Consider the following 22721-nt stretch of genomic DNA (forward strand, 5'->3'; position numbering starts at 1 on the left):
ATTTAGCAAATTATAAGAAATGGAAAAATTCTTTGAAATACACAAATCAAAAAATAAACCAAGTAGCCTCCTGGTTACTAAGTAGATTTATTTTACAGCAAAAAAAAAAAAAAATTGTCCACAAAGAAAACTCTAGGCTCAGATGATCTTATTAATGAATTCTACTAATGAGTTAAGAAGGAAACAGTAGAAATTCTACCATGAGAACATTCACTGATACCAAAACCACACAGTGACATTGAGAAGAAGGAAAATTATAAAACCAATATTTTTCATGTGTATAAATATTTAAATTATTTTTTAAATTTAGTAAATCATATGCTGCCATATATAAGTCATATCCAAGTGAGGTTTATCCTGAGAATGGAAACTTGTTTTAACATTTAAAAATCAATCAATAAAATTCATCATATTTACAAAATAAAAGAAAAACCACGTGATGTTCTCATGAAATGCAGATAAAGCATTTGACAAAATCCAATATCCACTCCTGATAAAAACTCTCAGCACAAAAGAAATACGAGGGACCCTCCCCAATTTATTATGAATATTTACAAAAAAACATGAAGCCAATACCATGCTTACTCCTGAAACATTGAATACTTTCCCCCTAGGGTGATGAAAAATAAAAGAATATTTTCTTTTACCAGCCCTATTCACTCTCTCCTAGCCAGTGCAATAAGTCAAAGAGAAAAAGACAAACAGACAGACAGACAGACATAGATAAATGGCATCCAGTTGGAAAAGAAAAAAACATGATTGTCTATGTATACAAGTCTATGGAATTTACAAAAACACTACTAGAACAAATAGATGAGTTTATCAAGTTTGCAGAATAAAATTTTATTATACAAAATTTAATTATTTTTCTGTATTAGTAAAAATCAGAAATTTCAGTTATAAAATATTGTTTACAATAGCATCAAAAATTATAAAATACTTAAGGATAAATCTAACAAAATAAGTTTAAGATCTGTACACTGAAAACTATACTATATTGCTGAAATAAAAGAAGATCTTTATTTAAAAAAAAATTAATGTTTATTCATTTTCGAGAGACAGAGAAAGACAGAGCATGAGTGGTGAAGGGTCAGAGAGAGGGAGACACAGGATCTGAAACAGGCTTCAGTCTCTGAGCTGTCAGCACAGAGCCCGACACGGGGCTCAAACTCACAAACTGTTAAATCCTGACCTGAGCCGAAGTTGGCTGCTTAACCGACTGAGCCACCCAGGCACCCCTGAAATTAAGAATCTTTAAAATAAAGAAAGAGACCTATACCATGTTATGTGTCAGAAAACTCAGTATTTTTATAACCAATTTTTGACAAATTGGTCTATAGATGCAACACAGTGCCATTCCAAACCCCAACAGCATTGTCTAAGAAATTGACAAGCTACTTTTAAAATTCATGTGGCAATGTAAAAGGCTAAGAATACTTAAAACAACTTTGAAAGGATTTTCTGGCTTTAAGACTTCAAATTATATAATTAAATTTTATTCTTCAAGTTATATAATTGGCATAAAAATAGGCAAATAAATCAGTGGAACAAAATTAATCCTGAAATAGTCACGCGCCTAAATGGAAAACTGATTTTTGACCAAGGGCAAGATCAAGTCAATGGAAAACGAACAGCCTTTCAACAAACAGTGCTTGAACAATTGGACATGCTTATGCTAAAATGAAAACAAACAAAACAAGAGAAAACCAAAAAGCAACAGAAAAAACTTGAATCTACACTTCATATAAAAAATAAAAATCTACATGTAGAATTTAAAACTTTAAAACTTCTGAAAGAAACAGAAGAAAATTTTTATGAACTTGGATTAGGTTCACAATTCTTCGAAATGACATTAAAAGTGTCACTGATAGGGGGCGCCTGGGTGGCTCAGTAGGTTAAGCGTCTGACTTTGGCTAAGGTCATGATCTTCCAGTTTGTGAGTTCGAGCCCCGCGGCGGGCTCTGTGCTGACAGCTCAGAGCCTGGAGCCTGTTTCGGGTTCTCTCTCTCTCTGATCCTCCCCTGCTCATGTTCTGTCTCTCTCTCTCTCTCTGTCAATCAATAATGAATAAACGTTAAAAAAAATTTTTTTAAGTATCATTGATAGAAGGCAGTAATACATAAATTAGATTTTATCAAAATAAAAACTTGTTTTCTGCAAGGCACAGTTAACGGAATGAAAATGTAAGCCACAGACTGGGAGAAAATTTTTGCAAGTCATAATTTGCTAAAAGACTTGTGTCCATGGGGCGCCTGGGTGGCGCAGTCGGTTAAGCGTCCGACTTCAGCCAGGTCACGATCTCGCGGTCCTTGAGTTCGAGCCCCGCATCGGGCTCTGGGCTGATGGCTCAGAGCCTGGAGCCTGTTTCCGATTCTGTGTCTCCCTCTCTCTTCCCCTCCCCCGTTCATGCTCTGTCTCTCTGTCCCAAAAATAAATAAACGTTGAAAAAAAAATTAAAAAAAAAAAAGACTTGTGTCCAAAACATATTTGTAAAAGCTCCAAGCTTAATAATAGGAAAACAAATGGCTCAATAAAAAATGAACCAAAGACGTGAACAGACACTTCGCCAGAGAAAATATGTAGATAGCAAAAAGCACATGAAGACATGCTCATTTTTTTCTTTTTCTCACCTTAATTTGTCATTAAGGAAAAAGGCAAATTAAAACCACAGTGATATACCACTGTACACCTATTAGAATGACTGGAATTTTAAAAACTGACCATACCAAGTACTGGCAAGAACGCAGAGGAACTGGAGGTACTACATGTTATTAGCAGGGCTATGAAATGGTTTAACGACTTTGAAAAACAGTTTGACAGTTTCTTAAAAAATTAGACATACATTTAGCATATGACTTCGCCATTCCATTCCCAGATATTTATCCAAGAAAAATAAAGGAATATCCATACAAAGACTTAAAAATGAATGCTCATGGCATTCATGTATCTGTAATTATACTTGTAATACTTACGCATGTATAATTTACAAAAACTAGAAACAACTCAAATATCTGTCACAGGTGAATAGATAAAGTGTTTAATATTGGTACTATGAAATACTAATCAGTGATAAAAAGAATGAACTGTTTATGTATGCAATAACATAGATGAATCTCAAAATAATTATACCAAATGACAATTCTAAAATATGCAAACAGCAAATTGGTTGTTGCCTGAAGGGAGAGAGAGAGAAGAACAGAAGGGAAGATTACAAAAGGGCATGAGGAAACTTTTGCATGGATATGTTGACTACCTTGATTGTACTACTGATTTCGTGGCTGTCTTCATATGTCTAAACTTATAAAATTGAATGTTTTAAATGTGTGGAGTTGGTTTTGTATCTATTATTCCTCAATAAAACTACTTCTTGAATGGATTAACCAATGTAGTATGTATATTATACATACAAACACACACACACACACACACACACACACACACACAGTGGAACATTATTCAGCCTTGAAATGGAAGGATATTCTGACGCATGCTACAACATGGATAAATCTTGAGGACATTATGCTGAGAAAAATTAGCCAGTCACAAAAAGTCAAATCCTGTATAAATTTACTTACATACAGTATCTAAAGTAGTCCAATTCATAGAAACAGAAAGTAGAATGGTGGTTTCTAGGGCTGAGGGGAGGGGAGAATGGGGAGTTATTGTTTAATGGGTAGAGTTCAAGTTTAATAAGATGAAGAAGCGCTGGAGATTGGTTGCTCAACAATGTGAATATATCTAACACTCCTGAACTATACACTTAGAACTGGTTAAGATAATAAATGCTATGTAATGTGGTATTTTGTACCAAAGTTTCCAAAAACTGCCTTAAAAAAGTTCAGGAAGTTCAAGGTATCCATTCACTCCTCCTCACGTCCAGATGTGAGGTTCTGCCTGCCACACTCAGCATGGGTCTGTAGAGACCACTTATGGAGGCATGATGGGCAGTAACCTCATTTGAGCCTATTACAGTGGGATAGACTTTTTCTAGTCTTTAGTATAAGCATTAACAAATGAAGGAAGAAGAACTTCGGTGCAAAGAAAACTTTTGCAAAAATATTGCTAGGATGACATATTTTGTAAAAAGCCCCGTGCAGTCACTTAGTCACATTGATTCATTCTATCTTTCCCAACACAGAGAAAACGTTTTGATAGTTGCATAGTGAAAGTCAAGAAAGGGTTCTTTGGACTCAAAAAGGGGGCTTTTCCCAAGACCGAACCAAGAGCCAAAGTGTATCATCAACTGGACCTTAAATACCAATATTTGAGAAGGGAGAGGATATTGTAGCTGTGGAAACACAGTGGTCAAATCAGTTTTCAAATAAGAATAGTGAAAAATTCAATATTTTTTTGCAAATATTTACATTATCAGTTTTCCAACTTTTCAGATGTCTGTTGAAATGTCATCTCCTCAGGCAGGACTCATGATGTAACACTGCATGATGTTAACCCTCAACCCTCTTACTCTATTGCCTTACGCAACTTCATTTGTTTTTTCCTTGGAGTATTGTCAGTACCTGACATTACATTATGCAATAATTGAGTGTTTGTTTGTTTACTTTCTTGCCCATAATAATATCCATGAGTGCAGAGACATTGTCCAAATATCTCATTCACACTATGTCCTTAGAGCCTAAAACAATGCCTGGCACATAGAACAGACTGGAAAAGAAAAAATTGTTGCATGAATGGAGTACCAACAAGCCATTGGATTTGCATACATCTCTTGTTGTCACAGGGCTGAGAGGGTCTTAGGAGCCAATCAGTGAGCTAGATCCTATCCTGCCATTTCTCACCCCAAACTCAGAGCACCTCAGGGTCACAGACACTGTCTAACATGATCATTTGGAGTTAAGCCCATACTTCATTTTTGTTCTTTTTTATGTGTTCTATATCCCAGGCAGGTGAAAAGGTCCCTTAAAACTCACATCCTAGAAAGATTCCCCATTATAGGCTCTCTGGATATTCTTGTAAATAAAAAGAAAATCAGTGAAAAATAATTAAATTTGCATCTCTGGACCAGCAGCCTTGTTTTATTTTCTATCATAAATGTGGCTCCTGGAAAAAAAAAATTCATTAGGATGTATGCAGGTCACTACCAAGAAATTTCACACTGAATAAAATTCTTAGATAAAATAAAAAGTCTTCATATAAGCAGGGAGCTGACAAGGCTCTATAAACCTTGGTGTATAGACCCAGACGCAGTATCTGCTGAAGATTTGATGAATCACTGCACAAAAAGGTACCCTCTCCTTAGCTTACCTGTGTCCCATCCCTGTGATCCCTCCTCCACTCTGGACAAGCAGGGGTAATTGTCTCAGCCCCAAGACTTCCAAGTAGACCTGAAGGTGAAGAACTTATATGGGTCCCATTAGCATGAGTCTGATGGGGATATCTTGGTCCCATATAATTTAATAATGTGGTAACCTCATAAGAGGGAAGTCCTAGAACAAGTTCTCATAACTCAGCTGAGAATAAAGCAATTAGAAGTAATATGTGCTTATATCATTTCACAGCCACACCTCAAAATGCTACTAACCTGTAATTAACCACAGCTCACCATGCTCAATCATCTCCTCATATTACAGGTGCCAGAAGTTTATAATTCCTTAAGAGATGGCAAAAAAAAAAAAAGGAGGACTGATAAGAATCAATTTGTGCTGCAAAGTTAATCTCCTTTTGCAGGTATCACAGGATGCAGGAGGTGGAAGAACTGTAATTAATGAGATGTTAGATCCTGGTCCAATCAAAATGAATAAAGGGAGCTTCTGGAGGTTAAATGATTTTCCCACATTCTGGAAGAAGACAGAGCTAGAATATAGCTGTGTCCCCCAGGGCCCCATTTCAGTACTTTTTCTACAACTACCAATAACATTCTGGATTTGCGTTGTTTAAACATTTTTATCTTTTGCAGAAGAACCCCTTCTTCAACCAAATTCCAACTCAAAGTGTGATGTTAGCAACAGAGAAGTAAGTAGGTGACCTGGTGAGACAATGGGGGAACTACTTTGCTTTTCCTATCCACAGTTGAAGATTGGAAGGAACATCTAAGAAGGGATTGTGAAGTCTTGAAATATGTCTTTAGCGCTCACAATGCCACTGTTCTATTTCCCTTTTCTCTCTTTGGGAGTCTGGCCTGTCCCTGTTCTCATGACGTTAGCCCCTCTGCATGCTCACCCTTTCTTTCATTTGCAGCTGAAGGTAGTCAGTATTACTTTGAATTGAAATTATTCACACTAATACTTATCCAATTGCAGTTCAATTTTCTTTATAAGGCTTTACTTTCTCTTTATTTGTGAGATATAGTCTCCTCTCCCAGTGAACATTTCAAACAATTGGGTTGGATAATTATTTTGGCAAGAGATGTCTGGTCTGGGGGGTGCAGTAGAGCTGTCTAACTAGCTTCAGCTATTGTAGGCATGCATCCCAGGTAGCAATCAAGAGACACTACATAATATTTTTTCAGCTCTCCGTGCCTGTGTTTTAAAGCTCACTCTGCTAGTTACTTCCTATGCAACCTTAAGTAAATTGTTTAACTTCTCATAGTATCAATTCTCTAGTCTGCCAATTAGGTTTAAGAATTCTCCCTCAGGGGCACCTGGCTGGCTTAGTCAGTAGAGTATTTGACTCCTGATCTCAGGGTCATGAGTTCACCTCCCACGTTGGGTACAGAGTTTACTAAAACTAAAGTAAAATTACATGCAAAAGAAGAAGAAGAAGAAGAAGAAGAACAAGAACAAGAACAAGAACAAGAAGAACAAGAAGAACAAGAACAAGAACAAGAACAAGACATCTACTTTGGAAGACTGTTAAGAAACATTAAAGATCATAAGGGGTGTGGTATATCTTGCAATTGCGAGGGCAGCAAACAAACATTGATTCCATTCTCAACTCCCTTCTCCCTTTTGGAAGAGGTTGATTGAGGTGAAATGGACTGTGACTTCTGATGATCTATTCCCAGTAACTGGTGGGAGGGAACAGACCACCAGCTTTTGCAACTGGCATCTATTCTTCCCAAACAAAAGCTCACCCACCCTTTCCAGGCCCTTCCCAGTCTTTGCTCCTGCTCCCCTTTGCCTTCTAGAGCACAGACTGGTTCATTCATTCAATAAATGCATGGCTCTAGTCTTGCTTATGCATGTGTGTGCACACACACACCCACGCACCCACACGCACAAATAAAACACAGGTTCATCAGCCCAAGAAATCTACATTTCAGTTGCGATTTTATATATATACATATATGAGCTATACACTTTTCCTTTAACCACACCTATGTAAGGGTTTCACAGGGGATCAGGGGGTTGGTTGATTAGTAGGAGGTCACAGTAAAACAGTAGAATTATAGCAATAATCACAGATTTGTCTATAAAAGAGGTGGGTGCATATGGTGCATATCATGCTCGTCTTAATTTAATAAACAGCAGCATATAGTTCATTATGTAAAGTGACATTAATTCCCATCTTTTTGTGGTCTAAAACAACTTTTCAGAAGTTAAAAAGAAAACACTACAGTAGATGGAAGCCAGCGACAAATGCAGTAGGATTTCAGTGTCGAGAGTGGCCAAATAAAGCTACAAGTCTTCCTGTCTCAGTCATACATCACTTGAAAAAGTGATGTATCAGTCTCCTGTGTAATACCTTCTCCCCTTCCCTGGCTCTGCTTGGTTCCAGAGGAGATATTTTCCAGGCTCTTCTGCCCCCAGGGTTCTGGGAAACTTAGCCAATTGGAAGGCAGTGACCAAGGACTGAAGGACAAGACAAGCAAGCAAGGTGGGGTATTTCTCCTCCTTCTCTGGGTCTTGTGGTGTTTTTGGCAGTGGCTACCATCTCCTCTGTGACATCAGCTCCCGTTGCACAGGCCAACTGTGTTTCAGTTGCTGTGGGACCACAGTCCATCTCCCTCGTCTCACTGGCAGGTGATAGGAGCTTCCTGCTGACGGTAACCTCTCTGTTGTCTTGCCATCTGCTTTTTGGATTCCTAGAGATTCTATCACCTGTGTAACCAATTCCTGATATTAAGTTTCTTCAGTTTTAAATGTTTACAGTGATAGCTGTGTTTCTGTTTTGACTTTGCCTTGTACATAGGGCTTGATCTCGCGTAAATGCACCATGCATTCAGATGTGCATTGTGTGTGTGTCTACAAGATACTGTGAGCACAGTAGAGAGAAAAATTAACTTATATAGGATATCCAACACTAGCTGGCATGCAGTAGGTGTTTAATGTGCATTGCTTGTAAATTAACTGGCTATAGCATTAGGAGAAATAACATAAAAAGTAATTCAAATATGGAAGATTCATAGCAACTATACACATTTCATGAATTAAAAAACGTTTACACCCTTCACTGTATTATACATATTCACAGTAATATACATTATACATGTGTCAGAACAACAATGTTCAAAGTTTCATTTGACTAAATATATAAACTATACATAGGTACTCCCCTTGACTCTTCATGAGTTACAGTATATAATCACCTTCTCACTACTTAAATATATGTAAATATTTTTAATATATATTTAAATAAATAAATAAATAAATAAATATACATATATATTATTTGACATGCAGAAGATCCCTTCTTCTAAAATCCTAACCCTAACTCTAACCCATATCTGAGAGAGTGACTTCTTGAACAGTCGATAAAAAAAGCTGAGAAGTTATCCTGGAGAAGACCCCAAACATTTAAGAATTGATAATATTTCCAAAAATGGGTGAGAAGGTAGAGAAAAAAAACAGAAGGCCTGATTGAAAAAAATAATACTAATGAAAATTTTGATTCATATTTTGTTTGTAATCAATCAATATTTTTCATGGCATTATATCAACACTCTTCAGAGTTTGTAAAGCAAGTAAGAAAAAAAAATTTGTAAAAACAATATCATGATATGGTATTTAATAAGATGCACCATGACTAAAGAGAGTTCACATCATTGGAAGCTGTAAAAACCTGGGAAGCTTCAGGAAGGAAGTGATCTTCACCTGTGTCTTAGAGAATGGCTGGCAGGTTGACCTCTCCCACATGCTATTCTCTCCTTCCCATTCAACTACAGTGTTTCTGCTTTCATCTGCCTGATATGCTGAGCTTTTATATAAGGTTTATTATGTATCTAAGAGCAGGTGGATTCTTTGATCTGTAACATCCCTGTAAAATATAAATACTCTGAGTTATGGACACAAACAAATAGAAAACAAAACTTTGAAATAATTTGCCATGGCAGAAAGTAGGAAATTAAGTTAGAGAAATATTTTTAGCAAAGTGCTTAAATCAATATTTTTAGGAAGATTAATCAGTGATGTGGTAAGGTAGATGAAAACCATAAATTAGGGGACTATTACAATAATTAACGTGTAAGATAAAAACACACATGACAGTGGCCACCATGCACTGAAAAGAAGCAATGGGCACTTGACACCTAGTAAAGAACACATTTTTAAAAAGCAATGTCATCTTGATTTATAATGCAAATAATGCTAACACGTATTAATGTTTTAAATGACATCGAAGTTTCTAGTTGGGATGCCTGGAGAAATTGTCCTGTCATTCAGAGAAATTTAAGGCAGAACGAGGAAGAGAGCTAAAGAAGTGATGGACTTGGTGGGTACGAAGTCTGAGATACCAGCAAATATCCCAACTGAAATGTCCAGCAAGATGGGAAATTTCAAGCTTGTAAAACCTTCAAACTGGATTGAGTATTTGCTAAAAGTTACATTAAACTTAATTGTAGGTGTATCACATTCTTGTCCAGCTAACTAGTTTGTCAAATACCTTAGGTGGAAAAAAAAGTCACATAAAAATGTCCATTAAAAATGGTTTCTAAAGCACCAATGAGGGGAATGCGTTGATTTGTTCGTATACTTGACAGTAGCGAATACTGATTTTGCTCAGCTTCAAGGTGAAGAAATTTAGAATTTCCACAGCAGTAGCCAAGTATAATCTGTTGGCTTCATCCATAATCTTCTACACGATAGTCTCTTTTGGAGAAAATTTACACTTCCTCCTCCGGCTGCCTTTATAAAAGACCGGAGTGCGTTGCACTACTTCCCCTTCAACAGATTTAATTTTATTTTGTAATTAACAATAACTAGTTTGGGAATTATGCAGTGGTGTCTCTTGGTTTTGAATTTTCGTTGAGTCTTTTTATGAAAAATTACAAACTGCTCAGAGGGACTGCTGTAGTTTGTTGCCATGGATAATTGTCTCTAAATAAACTCAGGGTAGTTAACTGGAGATGAACAGATGGAAATAAATTGATGGAAGTTGACTATTGCGCCTCTTGGCTCCTGTTTGTCACCAGCGGCACATCTTTTTATCTTGTCATGCCCGGCATTTTACACACTTGAACTTTACCCATGTCAGCTGGATCCCTCCTCAGAGCCTGCATGATACTGAGCTCCAGGGTAAAGCCCACTACCAACCTGATCAGAGCCACACTAGAGACCATGGCCTAATCACAGTTCTCTAAGCCCTGTAGAAAGGAAGGCTACACATATCGGTATGGCTGCCTAACCTCGGCCATGTTCAACTAACCTCAGCTAGAAATGCAAGCAAGCTCTGTTTAGCATCACCATTTCTTTGCCTTTACTTTACATATGGGGAAAATTAAGCCAGGGGAAGGGAGATGATTCAGCTTAGTGTCCAGTCATTTATTGAACTAATTCCACAATGAGTTATTAAGTGCCAATGGTAGGCTACCTACTATTCTGGACACTGGGAAGACCACAGTGACAGGGTACAGGCTCTGCCCAGGTGAAGCCTGGTGGTCAGGAGCTCCCCAGCACCAGGATCACACGCCAGTGACAACAGATGGAACCAAAGAACACCAGCCAAGGCAGCCGCTACTGGATTCCAGGGGGTCTGATCCTCCCCTCCTGGGAATATCATCTTAGAATAAAAAACTATAATATTTCGTGTTAATTTTTTTGCTCAATGCACACCAAAACTGAAAGAGTACGTTGTGCAGTTTTGGTCAGTTGATCAGTTTTACAACATCACATGGTTATTTTGTAGCATATTTTGAAAAAGAGAAACAAAGACAGGTATTATATAACGGACGCGATATCATATAACGCATCAAGATTGTAAGCATTGTAAGTAAAATGTGTTCCATTATGTTAATATATAAAGGTCTGGGGCTGGGAGAGGGGCAGTGGCCAGGCACCCACAGGCATCCACCACAGCCACCACCAGGCGCCCAAGAAGAAAGTCCACTCCACCAAGGAGGCAACAAAGGAGGAGGACAAGAGGGAATCTACGCAGCTGTCAGCACCTGCTTCTGCAAAAGTGGAAACGAAGCCAAAAAAGCAGCAGGAAAGGACGAATCTTTAGACAAAAAAAGTGCAAACAAAAAGGAAAAGGGGAGCAGAGGGAAAACAGGTGGAAGCGTGAACCACAAAACTAAAAAAGACTTATCTGCAGAAAATGGAGACGCTAAGGAGAGTCCAGCCTCTGATGAAGTAGGAGAGAAAGAAGCCAAGTCTGACTAATGTCATATGCCATGTCGTATCAGTGGTCGTTAGCTCAGGAATATTTTTACCAACTGTTTTGTAAATGCAAGTTTTTAGTAGCTCTAGAAACATTTTAAGAAGTAGAGAATCCCACCTCATCCAATTTTTTAAGTGTAAATGCTTCTTTTTTTTTAAGAAGTCAAATAAATCATTTATTTGTTGTTTATTTTGTGGTGCAACCAGAAAAATGTAGGATATCGAACCAGAGGTTTTGATTGTCTTGGGTGTCAGTTTAACATTCCATAGATGGACGTAGTTTTTTATCCTGAAATACAAAGCATACTAAATGACAATTCAGTTGTGCATTTAATATGTCTTCAATATTTTAAATTATTTTTATTCCTGTGTTATTTTTGGTAGATTGTTCCCTAAAAAAACCTACTCCTTGATCTTGGTTCTTCTTGTCAGAATTTTGTGCACCCTGTAACATCTTTGGTTGGTGCTTGCTTTTCCTAGTAACTTTGTTAATGTGCTGGGATAGGTTGAAAATTTGAATATGTGATGTACATGATACTAAACTGTGAATTAGTGGGACTTATAATATCACAACGTATCAACACTTGAAGGTATTGGTACTTAATATCCTGTCAAGGAAGATTTGCCTCCAAATTTTAAGTTAGAAAGTCACAAAGAGAGGCATCTGGGTGGCTCAGTCAGTTAAGCATCCGACTCTTGCTTTCGGCTCAGATCATGATCCCAAGGTCCTGAGATCAGGCCCTGAGTCAGCTCCTTGCTGAGCATGGAACCTGCTTAACATCCTCTCTCTCTCTCTCTCTCTCTCTCTCTCCCTCTTCCTCTCCCCTGTTCATACTCTCTATCTCTCTCTCTCTCTCAATAATAATATATAAATAATAAAAAGTAAAAAGAAAGTGATAAATAACTTTAAATTTTTTTTTCAACGTTTATTTATTTTTGGGACAGAGAGAGACAGAGCATGAACGGGCGAGGGGCAGAGAGAGAGGGAGACACAGAATTGGAAACAGGCTCCAGGCTCTGAGCCAACAGCCCAGAGCCTGACGCAGGGCTCGAACTCATGGACCGTGAGATCGTGACCTGGCTGAAGTCGGACGCTTAACCGACTGCGCCACCCAAGCGCCCCTTGAAAGTGATGAATAACTTTAAAAAGAATCAAAGCTACATGGTTTTTTAGATGTTCAGCACATATGTTAAAAATTATATACAAATTGAAATGTTTGTGTGCTGATCCTCAGAATGACCAATAATATCTCAGTTATGAAAGAAAACAGAAAAAAAATGAAATTAGAATGCCTACAAAATTAGCTAATTCAGCCAAGTCAAGATGAAAAGAGATCATCAATACAAGAGGTAATATTAACAAATATGTGGGAGAATGTTCAGATTTGTTAGTTTGTAAAAGTAAATGTAAACTTTGGAATAATTTTAAAGTATTAGCAAATTGGGGGTGTGGGGTGGGGAATGTTAACACTGCATGTTTAGGAAGTATTGTATTGTATTGCATTTGTATTGATGGTGGCATTGTAAATATCCTGCCAGCTCTACTTTAAAAATCTGGGTGCCTCAGACTCTTGGTTTTGATTTTCAGGTCATGATCGCATGGTTCATGGGACTGAGCTCTGCACTGTCAGTGTGGAGCCTGCTTGAGATTCTCTCTTTCCCTCTCTGTCTCCCCCCCACCGCGCTGGTGCTCGTGCTCTCTCTCTTTCTCTCTCTCTCAAAATAAATAAATTAATGTTAAAAAAATAAAATAAAAATATATGTGGAATCTGAGCACTTCCTATAAGCATCTCAGCTACACCATGGTCCAAGGCACTGTCATCTTAACCTGCGTAATTGTAAAGCTTCCTAACTGGTCTCCCTGCCTTTATTCTTACCCCGTCAGACGCATTCTGCGAACAAGTCAATCCATATCATTTCTCTGTTTAAAACTCTCCAATAGCTCCCTATTTCATCTAAAGTGAAAGAAAGTCAGAGGCCGTACTGAATTCGTCAAAGCCTTATAAGATCTGGACTCTGTTACCTGTCTGATCTCTTCTCCCACTGTTCCATTCACGCGGACTGCTTGCTCTTCCTGGGACCACAGCTATGCTAGGCATGTTTCTGCCCCAAGGCCAGATATCCCAGACTTTTCTCTCACCTTTTCAAGTCTTTGTTCAAATGTCACCTTCTCATCAGGCCTCTTAAACCATCCTACTATGACATCTGCCACCCTCTGTATTGTCCAGCCTCTTCCCTGCTTTATTTTTCTCCAATGCACTCAACACTTTCAAGCTTACAACATAATTAGCTCATTTATTTCCTGTGTTCTTTCACCAGGATATAAGGTCCATGAGGGCAGGAATTTCCATCTGTTGATGCCTATATTTCATTGCCTAGAATAGTGCCTGGGATATAGTAGGCACCCAATAAATATTTAGTAAGCAATGTGATAAGCCATTTATCTTAGCATTTTTTAAAAGAGCAAAATAGGGGCGCCTGAGTGGCTCAGTCGGTTAAGCGGCCGACTTCGCTCAGGTCACGATCTCGTGGTCCGTGAGTTCGAGCCCCGCGTCAGGCTCTGGGCTGATGGCTCAGAGCCTGGAGCCTGTTTCAGATTCTCTGTCTCCCTCTCTCTCTGCACCTCCCCTGTTCATGTTCTGTCTCTCTCTCTCTCTGTCTCAAAAATAAATAAACGTTAAAAAAAAAATTAAAAAAAAAAAGAAGCAGCCAAACTGTTTTAAAAAAATAACAATAATAAAAAATAAATAAAATGCATGCCATGAATAAAATCCCCGGTAGCCCTATCTGTGGCCTTAACTATTCGCACAGGAGCTCCTGGGTTTGGCTCAGGTCATGATCTCAAGGTCCATGAGTTCAAGCCCCGCATCGGGCTCTGTGCTGACAGCTCAGAGCCTGGAGCCTATTTCAGATTCTGTGTCTCCCTCTCTCTGACCCTCCCCCGTTCATGCTCTGTCTCTCTCTGTCTCAAAAATAAATAAACGTTAAAAAATTTTTTTAAATAAATCAAATAGATAAATAAAAGAGCAAAATAGTGGAAATCATTTACATGTTCAACAAAGGAATAGCTAAATGAATAATGATACTTTTCAATAGAATACCATATGCCCATTATGATAATTATATTAACTGCATCATCTGTATAAATGTTTACAATAAAATAATTTTAAAAGTAGAAAACAAGCAATCAGGACAACTAAATCAAATTGCATGTGAATATGGAATGAAAAAATAAAAATGCTTTGTTAGAATTATGGATACAGTTTGGGTTTTTAAAAAATAATGCTTAATGTCTTTGTGACCATAAAAATTTTTTAAATGAAATTGAGCTATATTGGAATACTGAAAACTGAACTAGAGTTATATTTTTAACCAGTTGGATTCATTGTTACTTTGTGGAATTTAAGATAATAAAAAAATTGGGGCAGCTGGGTGGCTCAGTTGGTTAAATGTCCAACTCTTGATTTCAGCTCAGGTCATGATCTCACAACTCATTAATTCAAACCTTGCATCAGGCTCTGTGCTGACAGTGCAGAGCCTGCTTAGGATTCTCTGTCTCCCTTTCTGCCCCTCCCCACTCTCTCTCTCTGTCCCTCTGAAAAATAAGCATTAAATAAATAAATAAAATAATAAAATTTAAAAATCTAACTTTATTCTGATGATTAAAACTAACAGCTTTATTTTTTAGGACAGAAAATTAAGTGATTTATTGAAAATACATTGATGAAATAAAACTTCTCTTTCCTGGGATACTGAGTTAAACTATTACAAAGTTTACTTTTACTCTGTAAAGTATGAAAATAGAGTTTTCCTTTGGCACAAAAGTAGGAGGCTGTCATTATGCTGATGATATGTATTTTATTTACATTATGTTGATAATACATACATCTACTTACATTCTTTGAGTTTACATTAGCTTAGGGAAATTTATGATTTTAAAATATCTTGGTGCGGAACCCTATGCAATAAAGTCTGACATCAACAAGGGAACTCAGGACTTCAGAAGAAACGTTGCTCGTGAAAAGAAGTTCCCACTGATGGAGAAAGGCTGGTACATTTCCAGGTACATTTATGTCTAACACAAAGGTGAAGATATTTTTTGGTTTTGTTGTAATTACTGCCATATCCTCGACCTTCTCTAAATTCCAGCAACACCCAACAGTCTTATAGTAAAGGCAGCGCAGAACCAAGTGCAACAGAACAGAGAACAGAAAACAGTCACCAGAGGTCCACTGGAGCTGGTGTGTGCATACCATGGCACATCCGAGGAAGGTGATCCTTGGAAGGGGAAGAATTGGAGGACCTTGGACCCTACTTCCTTGTAGGCAGAGGTCATGCAGGTGGGGACACTTTGATCATACACAGTTCCTTTCTGACCCTCAAGGCTATATCTTGCTATGGCTAATAAAAATCTGTGGGACAGCACCCATGGCAGTTAATTTTTTTATACAGATACAAAATAAGTAAAAATAAATGCGTAATTAATGTAAATAAATGAGTGAAAGAATGAATGTGAGAAAAGGAAAGAAAAGAGGAGGGAACAAAAAGCAAAGAAAAGAAATACCATCCCTGAATGTGAAAAACAAGAAAAAGAAAAGAGTAAGAAATGACTGTAGAATATTGGAATGAAATAATTAGATAAAAGAATTAGGAAAAGGGGGAAAAAATGAACTAAGCTAGGTTTCTAGGAAAGGAAGCCAAATGGGGCAAAAGAAAAATCCCTGGGATGCTCAGCTAGCTCCATAGAGCACTTGACTCTTGATCTCAGGGTCTTGAGTTCAGGCCCCACACTGGGTATAGAGCTTACTTAACAACAACAAAAAAAAGACCCAGTTTTTGGAAGATAACATCAACAGGTCTAGGTTTCCTCAAAATTCTGGAGGAATCACATGCAGAGGGAAGAATGTCTTCAGCCTGCAGGAGATTGGAAAGATGCCAATGGGAAGAGAAACATAAAACATTGGTTTTAAAGGTATCCAGTGAATTTGTCCTCTTATCACTTTGTATATCTAGAATCAATCATGCTGAAAGGATATTTCACTAATATTATGTTATGTACTGTGCAATAAAACACTACTTCATATTTTAGAAATCACATTATATCCAGAGGTAGATATCAAAGAATTAGTCAACCCTTTTATGAAGGGCATCATTATTATTGCATTTAAAGGCTAATTAATATTTGGTGCCACCTGGGTGGTTCAGTCAGTTAAGCGTCTGACTTTGGCTCAGGTCATGATCTCATGGTTCATGGGTTTGAGCCCCACATTGGGCTCTGTGCTGACAGCTCATAGCCTGGAGCCAGCTTCAGATTCTGTGTCTCTTCTCTCTCCCCTCCCCTGCTCATGCTCTGTCTCTCTCTGTCTCTCAATAATAATTAAACATTAAAACATTTTAATTAAAAAAAATAAAATAGATTATAGAGCAAGATCATAATGGTTCAGGGAGCAAGCGCTTGCTTATATTATGATAAATTTGGTATAAATTTAAATTGCTAAATCTAAACACCTAGCCTAAAGCAATGTTTTTACATTTGTAAATACCTGAAAATTAGGTAATGTGGGGAATTGTGAATGTAATAACGTAGTTGCCTAGGAGATCAAATTCTGTAAAATAAAACAGAGTCTGCATCTAGAACCCACTAACTTCTGGCAGCTTGATAAATGTCCACAAGATTCCAAACCTTAAAAATTCTTGGTTTTTGCTATTTACCTGAGACCCATATGCTGGAAATCATGTGTATGCATGTTTTGTATTCTGCTATCTATCCCCAGCTCCTTATATTCCCTTTTTGCTAACCTAGAACATCCATGTATCTCCTACTTCTCTATCAAGGGCCCAGGCAATTGCTTCTAGTTCTCTGCGTCTTTCTCCTTCGTCAACAGTTGGGTCTAAGTTTAACTTCCTTGTTGTTTCAGAAAAAAAGTCACCCATCAAATACTTAATTGGCAAAATGCAGCAGAAGTGTAACTGGACAGAAAATGATATGCTGAACTTCAGAGCAAGTCAGTACATTATGTATGTGGAGTGCAAACATAGGAAAATTCTCCTTTGTAGAGACCCTCCAGAAGTATTGAGGTCTTGATGTTACCTATACATAAGGGCATGAAAAGGTTCAACTCCAATGGGGGAGAATTTCACATCATAGAGAGGATGCTAAACAGATTTAGACAGAAAACTGCCAAAGGTGAACCCTGCTTCTCTCCCTTTCAGGAAGCCCTGCCCTAACTCGCCCAGGGAGTAATCAATGCACCGATCTGAGAGAGGACAGAGGTCCCACCACCTAAGTCCTCCACTATAACATAGATTATTATAAAAGGCAGACACTTGCACTTTTTGTTGGCTTTTATGTAATGGAAACATTTAAATTGTAAGTACTTACACTTCCCCTCTCTCAGCCTTTTTTGAAATATAAGCCCCCGAGTATCTCATGTATATTTAGTTGAGTGAGGTGGATGCAAGCAAGAGAAGCAAAATCCAGCCTGGCCCTCTTTCTGACAGAAGCTGCCAATTTCAGTGTCTCAGAATGGGCTACGTGGGGACTGTTTACTGTTTTTAAAGCATAGACTGGAAAGTGCCATATGGGAAGAAAGTCTGGGGTCACCAGATCTTCTGGATTGCCGAGGGAAGCAGAGGTATCTGGATTTTAACATGACATATTCTGACTTTCAAAGGTTGGCAACTAATTCAAATTTTTCAACACTCCATGAAGGCCACAAATACCCCTGGGCTATATTCAGCTTGCTGGCCACGAAGCGGTGACCTCAGCTTTTCATACCAAAGACTTGAGCGGCCAGAGGAGGGGCGAAGAGGGAAAGTTAAGAGAGAGCTTTAGATATCTGTTCTAAGGAGTGGGAATTTGGAGAGAAAGAGATTCTTAAGGGGAAATTTCAGGCATGTTTTCAGGGTGATGAGTGGTATTACTCCATTTGTAAACACCTTCAGTGCTTTTAAAATTGGGTTTGTATTTTTTTTTTCTTTTGGATGTGGTAACACGCTAATACTGGCCATAAAGTAAAAGGGAACCATCCTGGCTATATATGCTTACATTTATAAATGATAGATACTGTAGAGCCAAGTTTTTGTGCAAAGATCATATTGGATTTCATGTCAGAGTTTATGATAAAACCACAGCTCTTGGGAATTTAGTAAGGCCTTCAAAGCCTTTCAAACGCAGCACAAAGGTGTAATGCATCTCCAGGTTATTACTATTTCCAAATAGCAGATCAACCCAACACAGAGGATAAGTGCAAAAAGATGGACTGAAATGATTCCAAGACACCTGCTTCTTCTCTGATCTCCACCAGACACACGTGAGCATGTGCACACACACGTATGTGCGATTCACTGAAAAGGTATCCGCAAAAGGCTCTTCTTCCCCTGAGTATTCAGTCTACCTCCACACAGAGGCAGAAATCTTTATCGTTTAACCAACCGACTAGAATACATTTTAAAATCAATCCTTAAATAGCGTGTCATCACAGAAGACCACAACTGACACTGTCAGCTATTTTACTCATTTAAATGCAGTTTTTAAATTTAGTTCTAGCAGTCTCCATAACACTATAAATATTACTTGTAAAATCTGCAATCTGCATCATGTTAAATGAGAGAATCCAGTTTAAAGAAGACAGGCTGTGCAGTTAGCAAGACCCAGGTTAAATGGTGAACCTACCACTCACTAACGGTGTGGCACTGGGTGTTTTATGTAACCGGTCTGAGAAAGGGATTCCAGCTTTCTGAAATGAGGATGCTACTCCTACCTGATAAAGTTGTCAAAAATATAAAAATGAGATTTGTGAAACATCTAACACAGTGGAAACCATGAAAATTATTCTGCTATCTCCTCTTAAAAAAATTAAGCTGGTGCTTCAATTCAACTACACTGACTTTTAGAATCATCCTTGGGTAGCGATGAGGATGAAGTTTTCCCTAGGGGCAATTGCTAATTCAGGAAGAGGTAGCTAAAGGCTAATAAGCTGATCAGAGCTAACAGGACCAAGGGGACAAAAATAAAAATAAAAGATTGGACTCCCGGGCCTGCACAAGTAAAGACCTCTTAAAAGCTATAAGCTTTGGGCCGGGACAATGAAGGACTCCCCATTAAGTAAGAATGAACCAGAAGTAGATCAGTCCTTGCTGTAACTAAAGCCATCACTGAATTAGCTCAATCACTGAAAATAGGTTAAGGAAAATTTAGCTTTCTACTGTCCCAGATTGAAAAAAACAAAACAAAACAAAACAAAACAAAACAAAACAAAACAAAACATATGTCCTCTATGGATGTAGATGCCATGATTCTAGTTTGCAAATTATTTCTGCCATTTTTCACATATACTATCTAGTATTCAATCAAAAATTATGATGCCCATGATGAATTGGAATCGTATTAAAGAAAAAAAATAGCAGGCAGTAGCAATGATCTACAAGGGTTTAAGAGACAAAGTTACTTGGAAACAGCTTGATCCTTTTTGGTCTTGCTTCTTCCTGAGCATGTGACCTTATGCAGGACCCAGGGCTTATAGAGGTTCTAGTCTTCAGCACTCTACTCTCACCAATTCAAAAGTCTTAATGATTTTGAACATGGGATCTAGCATTTCCATTTTGCACTGTGGTCTGTACATTATGTAATTGCTTTTAAGATGTGTTAGTTGGGACCTAAAGCAATGTACTCCACCCCAGTACCCTGTGAAGAATCAGATTTTCCAGTCAAACTGGAGGGATCAGGTGTTATGCCTCCCCTGTCTGAGTACAAGGTATTGCCCATCCCCCCCCCCCCCAGTAGACTCAGGTGGTTCTTTCTCCTGCCTCAGGTAGTTTACTCACATGCATGCACTGATAAGTGTTCTTCTGAGTGCTCAAAAGGAACCTTCAAGATTCCCAGAGTTCTCTCTCTCTGCAACTCTCTCCTGTCCCATCCTCACCCTTACAAACTCAGGGAATCCTCCTGGGATCTCCCTCCTGCATCACAAACTGGAAACTCTCAAGGCAGTAATCCAGGGTGATCATACGGCCATCTCATGTGGTTCCCATCTCGGGGGAATCACTGTCCTTCATCGCCTGATCTCCAGAGGCTTGAAAACAGTTAGATATCTTGTCCAGTTTTGTCGTTATTTCAGGTGGGATGATTCATCCCATCCCGTTATCCCATCTTGGTTCCAAGCAGTAGTCCATAGTATTTTTTTAATAGCCTCCAAATCAAAACATCGCCAATGTTCATCAGCAGTAAATGCATAAACAAGCTGTGGTACGTTCATAAAATGAAATACTATTATTGAAATGAAAATGAATGAAATATAATCACATTCAGCAACAAGGATGAATCTCACAGTGTTGGACACAAGAAAGCAGACGTAAGATAATGTATGGTGTATGACTCCAAAAGCAAGCAAAACGAAACCATTCTATCAGAAGTCAGGGGAGTAGTTATCTTTGAAAGGAAGGGAGGGAGGGTCATGATGTGGAGAGGACCCACAGGAGGCTTCTACGCCCCTGGCAGTATTATTTTCCTTGACTTGGGTGGTGGTTATGAAGCAATCTCTTTGTGATAATTACTGCAGTACAATGTTTGGTGCACTTTTCTGTATACATGATGAAGTATAGCAAAGATGATATGAAAATAACAGTAAAAGGAAACATGTAACGAACAACAATAATATGTATAACTTTCACAAAATTCAGAATCCCCCTGAGCACATTTGGAAAACATTTTTATCAGGAGGTGTGTAACATCTTTGCCAGGAATATTCTAAAATTCCTGAGACGAAAGCTGTAAAATGACTTATTGAAGCAGGGTGGTTTTTGACATTGATATACATTGTTATGAAGTATGTTACATGTCAAGAAATCTCTCTGCTAAAACAAGCCACATTTCACCAAATTGTTTCCTTGTTTATGGAGATTGTAAAGTGTATTTATTTGCAATCATTCCCATTAAAATATTCGGTAAATGACTAATACCTTATTTCTGGATTATTGATAGGTGGCTTGACATTCCCTTTGAAGTTCACAGGTACTGCTGAGAATATAATTTTGTAGCCAATGCAGCTCCCATGCCCAGACATATCCACATCTGCAGCTTATGTGGCGGGGCTGGCAGCTAATAGAAAACATCAGCTCTGGTTTTATTTTGCTATCAAATCATATGCGATAATGTCATGACCAGTAAGTTTTCTTTTTAGATATGTGTTTGTGCTGACTTGACAGTGAACTTAAAAAGTGAAATAGAAATGAAGAACAAGAGAAATTCTAAATTCTCACCCTTTAGAAGTTTTGATATTTCCAATCTGCCTTTGTCACCTATAAAAAAAAATCATACAAAAATAAGTCTCTTCCTTTATTACCATCATCCTTGGCATACGGAAGATGAAAACAGATCCTACATGAGCAAAATAGTGACAACACTAACTCAAGTTATTTTGAACTTGATAAGACGAGGTATTTGGATTTGTATTATTTTTGAGGTTTACAAAAAGATAGCATGTAATCCCGTCGTCTTTCCACTACAGGTAGTGAAGTAATTTGAGGTAAGAGTAAGGGGTGAGTATTTGAAGGTAGAAACTCAGAGCTGGTCTCTTCATCCCACACTTAGTACCTGTGCTAACTCTATTAAGTAGCCAAATTTGTTTAATTTTATTATCATTCTATGCATCTATGAAATGATGAAAACATTGACAACTGTCTCAGCGGGCAGACATAGCTTTAAGCTGAGATGAGATGTTCTGTGCCTGAACATGTGTGAATAGCACCTGTTCAACCAGCCCCTCGTTTTACAAAGGTGTAAACTGAGACTCAGAGAAGTTAAGCGATGGGACCAGGGTCATGGTTGATCAAATCCCTGGCATTTGTGTTCCCTTTTACTGAGTAAATTGAATCCTTCTTTCACATTCCCTCATTGAGAATTCCCTGCCAGCGCTGTGCAGACCTCCCCCGCTGAGCTCAGTGAGTGAGGTGTTTGTTCTGAGTAGTGTGGGTGAAGGAGGCTTTCTGATGAGAAGGCAAGAGTCATAGCAGCACAGCTTGAATTTTCATTAAATAATGAGGCTGGATCAATGCTGGTGGACATTATAATTTTCATTGCGAGTCTTCATAGCCTTTAATCATACCTGACTTACGAGCAAAATCTCTTCAACCACAGGCTATCACACAATTTACTCAGATTTGCCTGATGTGATTCTCAGCAATAGCAGGTAAACAACCTATTTTTTAAAATAGACAGTAGAAATTTAT

The 22721-nt window shown here is 38.1% G+C and overlaps 1 protein-coding gene and 1 long non-coding RNA gene across 3 annotated transcripts; both read left to right on the plus strand.

Moving 5' to 3' along the window:
* Nucleotides 1-10894: 10894 nt before the first annotated feature.
* LOC123379797 (non-histone chromosomal protein HMG-14-like) lies at nucleotides 10895-11526 on the plus strand. Its single transcript, XM_045036438.1, has one exon. It carries the CDS (start codon nucleotides 11109-11111, stop codon nucleotides 11493-11495), a length of 387 nt encoding a protein of 128 aa, XP_044892373.1. The 5' UTR covers nucleotides 10895-11108; the 3' UTR covers nucleotides 11496-11526.
* A 3877-nt stretch (nucleotides 11527-15403) lies between these two features.
* Nucleotides 15404-17524, plus strand: LOC123379798. 2 transcript variants are annotated; one of them, XR_006584667.1, is made up of 3 exons: nucleotides 15417-15555; nucleotides 15642-15832; nucleotides 17411-17524. It is a non-coding gene; the product is annotated as an uncharacterized LOC123379798 (long non-coding RNA). The 2 variants fall into 2 exon arrangements; XR_006584666.1 differs by lacking the exon at nucleotides 17411-17524 and having other exon boundaries at nucleotides 15404-15555; nucleotides 15642-15919.
* Nucleotides 17525-22721: the final 5197 nt, after the last annotated feature.

This window comes from Felis catus, chromosome C2 (genome assembly GCF_018350175.1).
Source record: "Felis catus isolate Fca126 chromosome C2, F.catus_Fca126_mat1.0, whole genome shotgun sequence".
NCBI lineage: Eukaryota > Metazoa > Chordata > Mammalia > Carnivora > Felidae > Felis > Felis catus.

Excerpts from the sequence above, each read along its gene's own strand:
- LOC123379797 (XM_045036438.1), top strand. The coding sequence starts at position 11,109 with ATGTGTTCCATTATGTTAATATATAAAGGTCTGGGGCTGGGAGAGGGG.